Source organism: Danio rerio, chromosome 16 (genome assembly GCF_052040795.2).
Source record: "Danio rerio strain M-AB ecotype USA chromosome 16, GRCz13ab, whole genome shotgun sequence".
Classification (NCBI taxonomy): Eukaryota; Metazoa; Chordata; class Actinopteri; order Cypriniformes; family Danionidae; genus Danio; species Danio rerio.
This window is the reverse complement of record NC_141036.1, coordinates 5,895,863-5,911,948: the sequence shown is the minus strand read 5'-3', so window position 1 is coordinate 5,911,948 and position 16,086 is coordinate 5,895,863. Positions and strand designations below refer to the sequence as shown.

The 16,086-nt window shown below is 35.2% G+C and overlaps 1 protein-coding gene across 11 annotated transcripts in view; it reads right to left on the bottom strand.

The window, feature by feature from the left end:
• Positions 1 to 6,732: 6,732 nt before the first annotated feature.
• cyth2 (cytohesin 2) overlaps positions 6,733 to 16,086 on the bottom strand; it is a 39,107-nt gene continuing 29,753 nt past the window's right edge. The window contains exons 12-14 of one of the 11 annotated variants that reach the window (XR_015510869.1): positions 13,415 to 13,953; positions 13,076 to 13,157; positions 9,141 to 12,032 (exon numbers count right to left, since the gene is read on the bottom strand). Coding sequence is in view for 1 of the 11 variants with exons in the window: in XM_087286523.1 (XP_087142649.1) it covers positions 13,866 to 13,953 (88 nt within the window). In the remaining 10 variants the exon portion in view is untranslated. Of the gene's footprint in view, positions 13,954 to 16,086 lie in introns of all 11 variants that reach the window. The other 10 variants (XR_015510870.1, XR_015510865.1, XR_015510868.1 and 7 more) reach the window with 10 other exon arrangements.

Below are 16,086 nucleotides of genomic sequence, written 5' to 3'. Positions count from 1 at the left end.
TTTTAAAAAAGAGGCGTGGCACCAAACCCCGCCCCTAAACTCAACCATCATTGGGAGGAGCAAATCATACTAAATACTACAATAAGAATTCAAAAAGTTATGGATTGCTGTGAGATTGTGTTGGTTTTACAGCATCCAGAGCTGCTTTACTGCAGCAAATCCATCCATAACCACTTCAAAAACATTGCCTTCTGTTTACCGTGACACTTGAATGACCCCTTGACCTCCAGGATTTCAACAGGGACCTGTTTTCTACTGTTTTGTGTAGCTGATTTGTAGTTTTCTTACTGATTTTTTTTTTAATTTGTATTCTATAAATGGCAGTTCAGTGTCATTTATTGTCATAATGCAAGTATATGACATATTGTCATAACTTGGATAGAAAATTGTAGTTAATAAGTACATTTTAGCCCTCCAAATATTTCTTAAGTGATAATTATCAGAGCAAGGCTATTTTTCACAATGTTTTTATATCTTTTTTTTCTTCTAGAGAAAGAATTATGTCTGGAATGTTTAAAAATAAAAGTAAAAACCACTGTGGTCAATATAATTAGCCCCCTTAAAAATGTATTTTCTTCAGATTGGATACAGAGCAAACCACTGTTGTCCAATTAACCTTGCCCAGTTAACCTAATTAAACCTTTAAATGGCACTTTAAGCTGAATATTAGCATCTTGCAACATAACGCCACAGTCACACTAAAGTTTGAGCTTGCGAAATTCTGTAGTGCGGCGCCGTGACAAGAGGCAGGATTAAACAAGATGATTAGACGTTTAAGAAAGGAAGCGATTGGTCCATATATTCAATTTCTGTCCAGAGGGGTCATGTTTTGATCTTTGATTGGTCTCACACAGTCTTGTGATGCGATTTCGCAGGTCAGAGTTCACCAAGCTTGATCTTTGCAGCGCAGCGAACTGCGAAACTTTTCGCACAAGCTTGCGTTTCCGCTCTGACGCATTCACGTGCGTAAGTTTATGGGGAGAAAAGCAGGTTTGGCACGCTGTCAGGGAGAGAACTCTGAGCTTGGAGATACTTGAGCCCAAGGCTCCCACCCGGTCAATAAGCATATAAGGGGATCTGACATCAGGTAGGTCTCGAGAGCTCCCCTTAGAAAACGGAGGAAAATGAGGAGATGGGGTGGGAGGAGGGATTCTTCCAAAAACGAAGATAAAGCAGTAGGGAGAAAACAATCTATTAATTGTAAACTAGGATCGCTCTGATTGGATTATTACTGATTACAGATGAGAAACTAGTCGTGCTCAATCATATCACATGCTCCTCTCGAAATCAGATCCCCTTTATATGCTGCCCAGTTGGTGGAATGAACTCCCTAACTGCATCAGAACGGCAGAATCCCTTGCCGTCTTCAAGAAACGACTAAAAACTCATCTATTTAGTCTATACTTCACTTCCTAATCTGCAATTGCCTCTCTGGCTATACCACTAACTGAACTCAAAAAAAAAAAAAAAACTTACATTACTAATGCTTTCCTTCTTAGACTTTACACACCTGCACTTATTCATTGTTGCTCTTATGGTTGTGTAAATAGCTTCCTTGTCCTCATTTGTAAGTCGCTTTGGATAAAAGCGTCTGCTAAATGACTAAATGTAAATGTAGTTTATGAACTTTTTTTTTTCTCTAAATCTCTGCTAAACATCACTTGGAAAACACTTAAAAAAAGAATTGGTGGGCTAATGATTTTGTCTGTAGTGCTGAAAATGTAGATGTCTATTATAGAAAGAAAAGCAAAGATTTGTTTTCTTGTATAAGAAGAAGAATCTAAAGATACAGCGAAACCAAAGAGAAGATTTAGAGCAGATGATGAGCCACACGCACTGCTGTCTGTACAGTTTTTGTCTAATTAAATGTGTTTATAGGTTTAACTTCACTTGTCCGGATCTTACCTGTGAAATAAGCAGCTATTCTGACAATAAAACTAGGGTATTAATCAATAGTAAATTTAACATTAAGTAGAAAGCAACACATTTTAAATGGGAAGTAGAGAAATGTTGCGTTACAGTATTCTGTTTCATTTTCAACTCTAAGAAACCTTTTTTTTATGATTTGGTTTTTAGATTTTGTCGTCGTTGATTTGACTGTATTAATCCTCTGTGATTATTGATTTTAAAAATGTATGATTTTTACTGTAATGTTTGTGCATTTGATTTTAATTGACTGTTTATTGTTTGTTTTTTATTTGTTTACAGTTCTGAAATCAGAAATGCAATAAAGGCACTGAATTTTTAAAGAAAAAAGTCGAGTTATTCTAAGATAAAAAATGAATCTGTCAACTGGTCATTTTTTTATTTTTATTTAAAGCCTAATGCTGCGTTCACCCTAGACGTGGAAGAAAGTGTGAGTGATTTATTTGTTTTTGAGATTCGCAAGAAACAAAGAAACAAATAGACATCCTGTGGCGCGAATGATGCGTTTTGCGCGAGTGAAACGGCTTGAGTTGATCGTTTTGACCATTTAAAAGTCCACTTTAACAATTTTTATGCCCTTAAAACTGAATTGAAATCTGTGATTGTGTTTAATATTAGAAGTAAAGCTGTAATTTCTCCAGTGGTTCAGTATTGATCAGATGGAGTCTCTCAGCTCTGTCTTATAGGCTGATCTTCTCTGCTATTATTAGAAACTAAGCCAGTTAATCATTTGAAGCAGACACTAAACTCAGTCCAGCAACTCCTAATGTTTAAATGTAAAGCCTGCTGATCAATTTCAGAATTCATAATACATTTTGTAACTTACTTCTTTTATTCATTTCTTCTTTTGTTCCTTCTTTCTTTCATTTGTTCCTTTCATTCTTTCCTTTGTTCATTTGTTTGCACTTTCCTTTCTTTGTTTATTTGTTCATTCCTTTTTCCTTCGTTCTGTCCTTCTCACAATCATTCTTTCGTTTGTTTGTCCGTTTCTTTGTTCATTCATTCATTCCTTCCTTCATTCCTTCTTTCATTCGTTTGTCCGTTCCTTTGTTCGTTCATTCATTCCTTCCTTCATTCATGGTTTCCTTATGGTCCTTCCTTTGTTCATACCTCCATTATTCATCCGTTCCGTCCTTTGTTCGTTCATTCCATCTTTTGTTCATTCTTTCCTTTTTATGTTCCTTCCATCAGTCTTCCTTTTCTTCCTTCTTTCCAACATTCCTTAATTTCTTCCATCATTCATTACTTACTTCTGTTGTTCCTTCCTTCCCTTCTTCGTTTGTTCATTGTTTCCTCATGGTCTTTTGTTCATTGATTCATCCGTTACTTCCTTTGTTCAATTATTCCTTCTTTTGTTTGTTCTTTTCTCCTTATGTTCCTTCCATCCTTCTTACGCTACTTCCTTCCTTCATTCATTCCTTTGTTCCCTACTTCGTCCATCACATTCTTCTTTCATTCCTTCCTTCTTTTGTTCGTTTGTTTATTCCTTCCTTTCTTCATTTGTTTGTTCATTCTTTCAAACATTCTATCCTGTTTACATTCCTTTGTTCGCTCGTTCATTTGTCCGTCCCTTTCTTTGTTTGGTCATTAATTCCTTTAGTTCTTACGTTCATTCCTTCCTTCCTTTGTAATCTTTAAACTAAATGTAACTCCTCCCAATATTTGCATTCTTTTGTGTATCAAACATTGTGGCTACAGTAAAATATTTGTATGCTGTCACAGTTTTAGAAACACCAGCAAAAAAAATTATTAAACAAATAAAAATCAACCAATACTGAAGCATTAGAAATTCTTCATTTAATAAAAAACAAACCAAAAAAAAAAAAAAACATTTATGTTGATTCATTCAATTTTCTTCGGCTTAGTCACTTGTTTATCAGGGGTCGCCACAGCGGAATGAACCTCTAAATATTTCAGCATATGTTTTAAATGGCGGATGCCCTTCCAGCCGCAACCCACTATTGGGAAACAATCATACACTACGACCAATTTAGCTTATTCAATTCACCTAGCATGTCTTATATAATGCTATACTATATTATGCAGTCGTAACGTGTCCCACCCAAGAGGTCAATTTAAAAAAGTATCATAGTACACTTTTCTTTAAAATAAAATAATTAAAAAAAAGATTTGTGCCCCGTTTTAGTCTCTCTTCTTTTAAATCTCTATTCCGCTCACTGAGTTTTTTTTATTCACTGAAACACAAAAACAACAACGACAATAGTCAATCAAGTAATCAATCAAGTAAAATTCATACAATTAAAAAACATTTTGACTTTTTATTCCTGGGTTTATTAAATGTGCTTTAATAAATAAAATGTATTTACTTGACATGTTTTATTTTAATCTAAAAACTATTTCAACTTGAATGAGATGAACTGTTAGACTTGATGGACTGGCACTGGACTGCATTGGTTTCCTCGTTGCGTTAAGGGAAGACTCAGAATAATGAGGTTAAGCGGTTCTAATCTTTCTGGTTATCAGTCAGGAAATGAGCTAACAGGCTAAAGCAGAGCTGGAATAAAACAACAACATACTCATTGACCTACTGTACAAACACAAACAGAAAAACTGTATTGAAATGTGGACAAAATGATTTTAATTCGCTAAAAAAAATTGCCAGTGGTGCTTTCCTCAAATGGCGGAGCTGACTGTGCCCCTTACTGAAAAATTTTCTTAGAATTTAGACATTCTACACATGCCACCCAGTGATACAATGTACAGTTCTTGCTTTATTACGTAAATATAAGCTGGCACATGTTTTATCAATCCTACTGCTCTACATTTCTTTCAGACGCATAAAAATGTCAAATTAATCCAGCAAAAACTATAGAAAAACTGGAATATTTCTTTGAAAACAATATTTAGTAAACAAAATGAACAGATTTATAACGAGAGAGAAAGAGAGAGAGAGAGAGAGAGAGAGAGAGAGAGAGAAATAAAACTATAAATCATGGATCTGGGTGCTATATGTGGGTAATTTTTGTTTACTTCCTTAATTAGTTCCTTTATTCAATTGTTGCTTCCTTCGCTTGCTCATAAGTACCTTCATTCATTCTTTCCTCCCTTCACTTCCTCAGTTCGTTCATTTGTTCTTTTCTTCCATCGTTTCTTTGTTTGTTTGTTTGTTCTTCAAAATGAGCAAGTTTGAACCACTTTTACATTAAAGAAGAGTTGAGAAAAAACAAAACACCAGTGAAGAAACTCGACACAGAGGAACATAAACACCTACTGCCAGCTAGTGTTTCAGAAGTGCCAGAAGAGAGAAACAGCGCACAGAAGTAGAAATGCACGGCTACGGGCATTGCATGCGCCGTAGGTCACGCGGATCACTTAAACCAGAAGTATAAACCAGGCTTTAGTTCCTTCCTTCCTTCCTTCTTTCCTTTCTTCCCTCCCTCATTAGTTCATTCCTTTATTCCTTTCTTTGTTTGTTTGTTTGTTTGTTTCTTGCTTCCTTCATGTCTTCCATCCTTCTTTCGACCCTTTCTGTTTTTTACTTCATCCCTTTGGTGGTTTGTTCCTTCTTTTGTTTGTTGATATTTGTTTCCTCCCTCATTAGTTTCTTTCTTCATTCGTTCTTTCATTCCTTCCTTCCCTTCGTCTTTCAATCGCACTTTGTTCCTTTCCATCTTTTTTTACTTCTTTAGTTAATTTCATCTTTTGTTTAATCTTTCCTTTGTTTGTTCATTCCATTGTTCCTTTCCATCCCTTGTTCATTACTTATTTCACTCCCTTTCTTTTGTTCTTTCTTCCCTCCCTCGTTTCTTCCTTTGTTTGTTTGTTCCTTGCTTCCTTCATGTCTTCCTTCCTTCTTCCGACACTTTCTACGTTCCTACGTTCCTTTCCTGGATCATCCTTCCGTCCTTGGTTTGTTGCTTCCTTCCTTTGTTTCTCCCCTCATTAGTTTCTTTCTTCATTCATTCTTTATTCCTTCCTTCTTTTGTCCTTTTGTTTCTTCCTTCTTTCATTTGCACTTTTCTATAGTTAATTTCTTCTTCTGATCCATCTTTCCTTCGTTTGTTCATTCCATTGTTCCTTTCCAGCCTTTGTTCGTTACTTCTTTCGCTCCATTTCTTCTTTTGTTCTTTCTTTCCTTCCATCATTTGTTCCTTTTTTCCATTCCTTCCTTTGTTCGTTCCTTCCTTGGTTCCTTCCATTGTTCTGTCTTTTATTCTGTCTTTTACCCCTCCCTTTGTTTCGTTCTTCTTAAGTTCATGTGATCTTTCGATCATTCCTTTCTTTTTTTCATTCCTTCCTTCCATTTGCTCGTTAATTCTTCTCAAGTTTCCTGTTTCCTTAATTTCCTCTTTTGTTCCTTCCTTTGTTTGTTGCTTCCTTCCTTCTTTGACTCCTTCATTCCTTCTTTTGTTCTTGCTCGTTCCATTCTTCATTCATTCCTCTTATCCTACATTTTTTTTCATTCATTTGTTCTTTCCTTCATTCTTTTCTTCTTTCCATTGTTCGTTTATTTTTTGTTCCTTCATTTGCTCCTTTCATTCATTCCTTTCTTCCTTCTTTTCATTCCTTCATTTATTAGTTCCTTATTTTGTTATCTTTCGTTCATTCTTTTGTTCTTCCTTCGTTAGTTCCTTATTTTGTTAGTTCGTTCCTTTGTTCCTTTTTACATTTATTCATTTGTTCTTTCTTTTGTTCTCTTTCCTTCATTCCTTCTTTTGTTCCCTTCTTTCGTTAGTTTCTTATTTTGTTAGTTTCTTCCTTCATTCTCTTTCCTTTGTAAATAAAAAATATGACAAACTACTTTCTAAAGCAACAGCCTCATTCATAAAAACACACACGAGAACATTATTATTTTATCTTGTTGTTTATTAGAGTCGAACGGCACCAGTGTACCATAACTGAGATTTCATTTTGCTACATGAATTTTTCCAACAATCAGTACCATTCTGAGGCCAAGCAGGAAGAAAAAGAGGAAGAAGAAGAGGAAGAAACGCTTTCATGTGTCCTACAGAAAGGCTTTGGCACCTTCGCACATTCCATCAAAAATGGCCAGTCTCCAAAACAGATTCAAGTCAATAGAGTCATTCTACCGTCTTCATCAGACCACATCATGCCCAAACTAATCATTTAAACACATAGCTTATATATATTGAGGAATGTAGTTCTGCAGTCAGCGGTTGACACGCTTTAACACTTGGAGTCTCTCAGTCATACATATATAGACAAAGTTATTGATACGGCCTGTGTATGTGTTCGCATACAATACAGTCTGAAGCAGATCGGCATCAAATGATTGAAAATGGATGCTGTATATCAGTATCCTTTACATGTGCGGCCAAGCTTAAACCAGTTAAGATCTGCAGTACTAGTTACATACTCATAGAGGGCGCTAGGGAGCCCGTCGTTTAGTCGAAACTGTGCTGAACTCTATTAAAGTGCCGTAAACATGGATCCTAACTCCAAACTATTAAATAATGTCTCAAAGTCCAAGACGTCGGTTACTATAGCCAAGCTTTATATTAATCGGGAAAAATCACAAACGTCAAGCAAAAATGCACCGCTAAACGATTCTCAGTAATTAGCGTTTCATAATTAGTATATTTAAATAGAGTGGTTATTACTCCAGACGCTATTAGTGTTCCGTATAATTAGTTATTTAAAAGAAAATTATTCAATATTGATTTGTTTTGATCAAGTACGTGTTTTAAGCGTTTGTCATCTGCTAGGCTAATTTGTTGACTTTTGTGTGAGTTTTTCGGAAATACAGAACGCTAATAGTCGCCCAAAACACTGGTGTCAGATTCATCCTTTATAAAAGATGCTTCGATTCAGTACAACATGCAACCCTGATCCTATAGAAGCCAGTTCCACCACGGGATTACAAAAACAAAAAGATGCAACTGTTTTTTTTATTTTTATTTTTTCTCTCACAATACGGAGACATTTACATAATAACAGTTTTTTTTTTCTTGAATTTCTAAATGTATTTCTCACAATAAAAATGGTTACAAGAAGACTATTTTTCTTGCGTTGCTGAGTAATAAGATTGAAATTCAGAAAAGTAAACATGTAATTGTGAGATTAAAACGTATTTTTTGTTTTTGCTTTGACAGTAACTACTGTAATAAAAAAGAAAAGAAAATTAAAAAGTCAGAATTGAAAAATTTCAACTTGGAAAACAGAAATCGAAATTCTAGGCCAAAATTGATCATTCTAAATGCACTTGGATGAAAAAAAAATTGCTATTTTATTAGATTAAAAGGTAATTTTGTAAAATTTAAATCAAATTATTGGCATTTACTCCTGCTGAAAAAACAACAACTTTGAGAATAAGAATAAATTTTCAGAATTGAAATTTTTAACATTGTTTTTGCAATTCCAAGAGTATATTGAATTCTGTGTTTATATCTTGCGATTCCAAATTGTTAAAGTCAGAAATCCAAGAAATAAATTTACAATTGGAAAAAAAAAAAAAAGTTTGAGGTCTAAGTTCATAAATCAGTATTTCATCATTTGGCATATAGCAATCACCTTTATATATATAGTTTGAGATAGAAAGTTGCAATTCTGAAACATCATCAATTTTGTTTGTTTGTTTGTTTTGTTTAAGGAGTTAATACAAAGGAAATACAAAGTTGCCATTCTGAAAAAAACTAACAAAAAACGTTAATCATTTTAGATTGTTTCGTTTTCCAGAAGTTTGAGATACAAAGTTGTAATTCTGAAAAAAATTGTAAATATTTGAAACTTGTTTTGTTTGTTTTTAAGACATTTGATACAAAGTTGCAATTCTGAAAAAAAATAAACAAAAGGATTTTGACACTGTTTTTCTTGTTTATTTTTTTTGAATTGCAACTTTGTATTTCACACTTTTGAAAAACAAAAACTAACAATACAATTTTTAAATATTAACATTTTTTATTTGTTTTGTTTTTTAAAGTTTGTTATAAAGTTGCAAATCTGAATAAAATAAAACACGCAAATAAAAACAACTAATTCTTCTTTGTTTGTTTTGTTTTTCAGAAATTTGAGATACAAAGTTGCAATTCTAAAAAAAAAAAAGCAAAAAAAATAAATAAATAAAAAACCCAGCAAAATAATTTTGTTAGTTTTGTTTTTTAGACTTGCAACTTTGTATTTCAAACAAAACAAAACAAATTAACAAAACAATTTTCAAAGATTGACTTTTGTTTTTTCACAAGTTTGAAATACAAAAATACAATTCTGAAAAAACAAACAAAAAAAAATAATCATTTGGGAGATAAAAAGCTGCAATGACCATTTATTTTTTAATTCTGTGGTGAAAACAAGCTTCCATACGACCCTTATTTCACATAAAGAAAGAATTGAAGAACAATAAATTAAAGAAAATGCTATCAATATGTGTTGTAAACAAACATAACAACATGTATTTACAAACAGAAAAGGCAAAATATAATGTACATTTGGAAAAAAAGCTGCCATGGACTCCTTCAAACTGAACAGCACTGAGTAAGAGGGAGTATCTAGTGTTTCAGACAAGCAACAAAACAGGCCACCTTTACACACATTTGAGGCACAAAAACTGCTCTCATTTCAGAGGATAAACTGCAGACATCACTTTCTGCCTTCGCAAATATAAATCATTGACAGTGGCACAGAAAAAAAAGCTGAGCGAATTGCACCAAATCAGTCCAATTTCATCACAAATGATGAAGAAATAGAGGGCTTATTCTAAGATCTCATTTGTTAACATCTGTTAAGTGCATTAGTTAACAACAAACAATACTTCTGTGGCACTGATCGATCCTAATTTCAACATTTACGAAACATTACTAAAGTCAAAAGTTGTATCTGTTATTATTAAATAATTTGCTGTTTTTAAGTTAACATTAGAACGCATAGCTTTTATTGCTAACTCATGTTGGTTAGTGCAATATTACTAACCCTGTTTCTGAAGCCACACCAACAGTACACATTTTCAACCTCTTCCTAATCAAACACACCTGAAAGAACTCAGAAGACAAGAAAAGACTCCAAAACCTAAAGTTAATGGGTCAGATAAGGGAGACATCCAACAAAATTTGTACTGTTGGTGTGTCTTTAAGAACAGGGTTGGGAAACACTTCAACAAATGCTGACAAATGAGATCTGTTTGTAAACGGTTCCATATATTAGATTTCTTTCTGCCAAACTAGACGCATATGGAGGGAAATTTGATTAAACTGTTCAATTGCTTTCATTTTTTCTTTCAAAATAGCATTATAATCATATTTTATGACAATGTTTTGTTTAAAAGGCATCATTAAGGCAATCGTTTACTCATTACTCGAGTGGTACAAAACTTTTGGCTTTCTTTCTTCTGTTAAACAAAGCAAGATATTCTGAAGAATGTTAGGGGGAAAAACAGCCATTAACTTCCATAGTAGTAATAAACAAAAGTCAACGGCTCGGTATATCTTCCTTTGTGTGCAACGGAAGAAAGAAAGGGAGGACGAGGCAATGATGAGCTGTTCTGCAAAGATTAAATCAATGATGCATAAAAACACATTTTTAATGTTAGCTCATGTTAGTTAATGCAGTGTTTTCCCAACACTGTTCCTGAAGGCACACCAGCAGTGCACATTTTCAACCACTCCCTAATCAAACACACCTGAATCAACTCATCAGAACATTAGAAGAGACGCCAATGCTTAAGTTAAAGGCTGAGATAAGGGAGACATCCAAAATATGTAGTCTGTGTGCCTCTAGGAACAGAGAAGGGAAACATTGAGTTAACACAAATGCTACCAAAATGAGATCTTTTTGTAAACGATTCCATAAATTAGATTTGTTTCTGCCAAAGTAGACGCATATGAAGGAAAATTTGATTAAATTGTTCAACTTTTAATTTTTTCTTTTAAACATTGCAATATAATCATATTTTTATGACAATGTTTTGTTTAAAAGGCATCATTAAGGCCATCATTTACTCATAACTCAAAACTTTGAGTTTATTTCTTCTGTTGAACACAAAACAAGATATTCTGATGAATGTTGTGGGGCTGGGAGGCATTGACTTTAATTGTAGTAATAAACAAAATACAATTGAAGTCAATAGCTCAGTATATCTTCTTTTGTGTTCAACAGGGAAAAAGAACAGGAGGATGAGGCAGAATTTTCAGCTTTTGGGTGAACAGTCCCTTTAAGGTTATCCATCTAAACCTAGTTTGTTTAGTTGAAACACTAGTACGAACATTCAGAAACAGGGCTGCGGGAAACTTTAAGGCTCTTTTCTCAATAATGAAGGAGCTTTGTGTGGATTGACATGATGAGATGCGTTTCTACAAATGCTTTGATGGGCTGGTGAAGTTCATCAACATGTTTCTCATGTTTATCACATCTAAACCAATATTACACAGGTGATTTTCAAATGATATGTAGCTAATTAATTAATTGAATAAGCTACAGTTCATCCAAAAATGAAAATTGTAATAACTTCATCATCCTCCACTTGTTTTAAACCTTCTCTTGAACACAAAGGAAGATATTCTGAAGAATGCTGGACAAAAAAAAACAGCCATCGACTTCTATAGAAATTGTTGCTCCTGTCAATTTTTCCAGCATTCTTCAAAATATCTACCTTTGTCTTCAACGGAAAGAAATATGTGAAAAAATAATGAGGAGATTTTCATTTTTGGGTGAACTCTTTAACTCAAACGTCTCTTGATATGTGGTTTAAACAGCAATGACCTTCATTTACATCTTCATTTACAGCATGTAAATAAACTCAAATGTAGAAGAGATAAATAGTGTCAGTTGAGATTAAATAACTCAGAATAGACGCAGTAAATCAGCAGCGACTGAATAAACAAAAGGCTTCATTGTGAATGAGACTTTCTGCTCATTTCCACTAAAGGCTCAGTTATATCCGTCTCTGATGACGATGGTGATGGTGATGAAGAAACATCAGGCTGTTTGGTCGTCTACCCTGTTTGTGTAAGAACTTCACAGTAAATGCTGTAAATAGCAGGAGCGGCGGTCGGTCAATGAGTGAAAAGTGGAGGAAGAAGAAGGAAATGTGATGCACATTTTGAGCTGTGCTGAAAAATCCTTTCAGAGATTTCAGTTCTGTCTTGACCCCTATTCTGAGACTCGTATTTAAGCTCTAGGCTAGTTTTTAACAGCTGACTGTGCCCTAGGCTCGTGTTTGAAATGAGATGGCACTCTAGGCTAGTTTTTAACAGCAGATGGCGCTGTAGGCTAGTTTTTAACAGCAGATGGCGCTCTAGGCTAGTTTTTTTTTTCCAGCTGACGACGCTCTAGACTAGTTTTTTAACAGCTGGCGGTGCTCTAGGCTAGTTTTTAACAGCAGATGGCACTCTAGGCTAATTTTTAACCTGCTAATGGTGCTCTAGGCTAGTTTTTAACAGCAAAAGCTGTTTTAGGCTAGTTCTTAACAGCACACGATGCTCTAGGCTAGTTTTTTTAACAGCAGGTGACGCTCTAGACTATAGTGTTAAACAGCAAATAAACCTAAAATGTGTTGTTAAAACTAGCGTACCGCATGGTCTGCAGTTAAAGACTAGCCAAAAGCACAGTTTGCTTTTAAAAACTAGCATAGAACTGTGAAAAAAATAGCCAAGAACCCTATCTGCTGTTAAAAACTAGCCAAAAGCACCATCTGCTGTTCAAAACTAGCCTAGAACTGTTAAAAAGACTACCCAAAAGAGCCATCTACTGTTTAAAACTAGCCTTGAGCAGTGAAAACACTAGCCTAGAGTGCTGTCTGCTGTTAAAAACTAGCCTAAAGTTGTTAAAAACTAGCCTAGTGCAGTGTCAGCAGTTAAAAACTAGCCTAGAGTTGTTAAAAACTAGCCTAGAGCGCCGCTTGCTGTTAAAAAATAGCCTAGAGCGGTTAAAAACTAGCCTAGAGTGCTGTCTGCTTTTAAAAACTAGCCTAGACCTGTTAAAAACTAGCCTAAAACGCCGTCTGATGTTGAAAACAAGCCTAGACCACTGTCAGCAGTTAAAAAATTAGCCTAGAGCTGTTAAAAACTAGCCTAGAGCGCCGCTTGCTGTTAAAAACTAGCCTAGAGCAGTTAAAAACTAGCCTAGTGCACCATCTGCTGTTAAAAACTAGCCTAGAGTGCTGTCTGCTTTTAAAAACTAGCCTAGTGCACCATCTGCTGTTAAAAACTAGCCTAGAGGGCTGTCTGCTTTTAAAAACTAGCCTAGACCTGTTAAAAACTAGCCTAAATCGCCGTCTGCTGTTGAAAACAAGCCTAGACCACTGTCAGCAGTTCAAAAAACTAGCCTAGAGCTGTTAAAAACTAGCCTTGAGCTCTTGAAAATTAACCAAAAGCACTGTCTGCTGTCAAAAACTAGTCTAAGCTAACACTAGATAGGCTTTAGACTAGTTTTTAACAGCAAACCGTGCTTTTGGCTAGTTTTTAACAGCTCTAGGCTAGTTTTTAACAGCTCTAGGCTAGTTTTTAACAGCAAGTGGCGATCTAGAATTCAGTCTGCTCTTAAAATCTAACCAAAAGCGCCACCTGCTGTTAAAAACTAGATAGGAACTGTTCAAGACGAGCCTAAAGCACAACCTGCTGTTAAAAACTAGCCAAGAGCGCAATCTACTGTTAAAAATTAACCTCAGAATTGGTTCACGAGAGACCAGTGATACATTTTGAAATCTAGAAAGACTTTTCCGCCTCAGCTCTGCACACATTAACACCTGAATGTTAGGTTTCTCAGTGAAGTCTTATGGAATGTACGCATAATACAGTTTGGAAGTGACTATAGTGTGATAGTGAATAACACTGTGTAGTGTGAATATAAGAAAACTGTGCAGTCCAGACCACCTGAATGCAAAGCACAGGTGACGTTCAAATTCGGGAAAGACATCCAACATCATGATTCTTCTGATGAGAGGATGAGAGCTACCTTAATGAACGATCATTGGTTTGATGAAGAATGAAGGAAGTGGATGGAATGATAAAGGAGGAATAGAGGAGTTTTTAGGGTTGCTCTTCCTTTTTCTTTAGGGAAATGCGCTTCTTTCTGGCCGCTAGCATCTCGTAGAAAGGATCAACACTCACAGCCGATCTGCAATACAAACAAGATCAGGTCACTTTTCACACAGGACCACATAAAAACACAGAAAGGATTACTGAAAAATAATTGCAGCTTTGGTTGCCAGAATTTTACAAACACGGCTTGATACATTTTGATACATTCATTTATGCAATATTAATATAATAATGTTCTTGAAGTCTACATTGTACATCTAAAATACTCAAATAAAAACACAAAAATCAAGTGGTGATACAATAAACTAATGGTTTTCCTCAAACAGGTCAGTATAATGTTCCTAGGCTTGTAAGTTTTCCTCTTTGTCCTCCAAATGTAACACTAGTCATTATGGTCAAACAGTTCAATCTTAGCTCCATCAGACCACAGGACGTTTCCAAAAATTAGTCTTTTTCCCAGTGTAATTTAGCTAACTGTAATCTGGCTTTTTTGTTGATTCTGGCTTGTTGATTTTCTCATGTTGTCACAAAAGGAAGCAGTGTGTTTGAGGTTTTCCTTAAAGGTTCAGGACACCCTGGAGAGCTTTTTTATTTTATTTTAACAGATTTGTTAGTGTTGAGCATCAGTTAAGACAATGTTAGCACCTGTCAGCTTTAATTGTGGGGAAAACTGGATAATTTTGAGCTTTTGTCAGCTAATTTCAGCTTCCGGGTTTAAAATGATATTTGGGGCGGGAAAATCGAAATCAAAATCGGCGACGTAGCGCAGAACTGCAAGTGCAATGATGATGCGTCGGTTTCTCATTATTATTCATAGCGGAGTTTTCTTATCCTATGAGAAGAGCCGGCTGCTTAATTATTCATGAGAGCATGTGCATTCCGAAGGCAGACCTGCCAGTTTCAAGCAAGCTGTGAGACACAGACCAACGGGACGCAGTAGCCGCCCATGAAGGCTCGGATGTGTTTGTTTCCATGATCCACAGGGTTTGTTGCATGTTTTATCCCCGCGATCTTGTCAGGGCCGATCATACAGCAAAGCTGTGTGTGTGCTGCAAGCATTTTTGTCAGGAGAGCAGTGTGAGAATTGAATAATGGCGGACGTTGACTTTTATCAGGAGTTCGTTCACATGCAGACACATCGCCGTGCTGCTGTGTTTGCCTAAATCCTCTATACTACCAGCAGGGCTAATGGTTAAAATAGACAGGTCAGGAGACCTGCTGCACTGAGTCTGCATTCAGATCTATAATAGACCCGGGGATCGAGGGAGAATACTCATTTATAATGTTTACATGAACACACGTATCTTTATAATGATATAAATTGTGGTTATGTGTATATGAAATTACAAATAACAAATGTAGCAGGGCATTAAATTACTGTTTATTTCTTTGCACTTTAACGTTGTAAACTATAAACTCATGCTTCTCCTCACGGTTTGTGTCTCATTTTGTGAGTTGTCAACAACAGTTGTTCGCTCCCCTTTTCCCCTGCTGGCCACGCCCACTCCTGCTCTATGCTCGCGGAGCTCCACGCCCATTAATCATGCATCTTTTGAAAAAATTCTGAAGTAGACTTTAACCGAAAGTGGGGGGTGTCATGGCCCTTTAAATACTATTTTACAGTTGTGCCTTCAATAAACTCAAATGTTGTAAATTAACCAATCAGAAACTTCCAAAACCATGACACCATCATCTGAGCTTATTCAGATGCAGAATAATCTTATTGTATGTAAACTTGACCTTTAAGAAGTTATAACAATTTCTCAAAAAATATCTGTTATTATTCTGCTATTAAGCATAACAGAAGCAAATGTGATAATCCTAACTTACCTTAAAGAGAAAAAGTTAAGTCACACTAACATCTGCTTTTTTAAAAAATGGTTATGTGCCTTTTTATACAGTGTATGTAAATTTCTGGTTTCAACTGTATATGAAACAGTAAACATTAACAATAAAAAAACAGAAATGCAAATTTAGACTTTTCAAATATTTTGACTAAATGTTGAATGAACTGTTCCAGTCTAAATACAAATTTAAATGCTATAATGATCATTGCTAATTTATAAGGTTTTTTTTCCTCCTTGCCAAATATACTGTATTTCAGCATTATGTTGAGAGAGGCCATATCGGATTTCTTGTGAGCCCAAAATTTACATTTCAAATGTGCATATCTTTTGTTCTTGTACCCTGAAGGAGCCTCTTTGTCCCG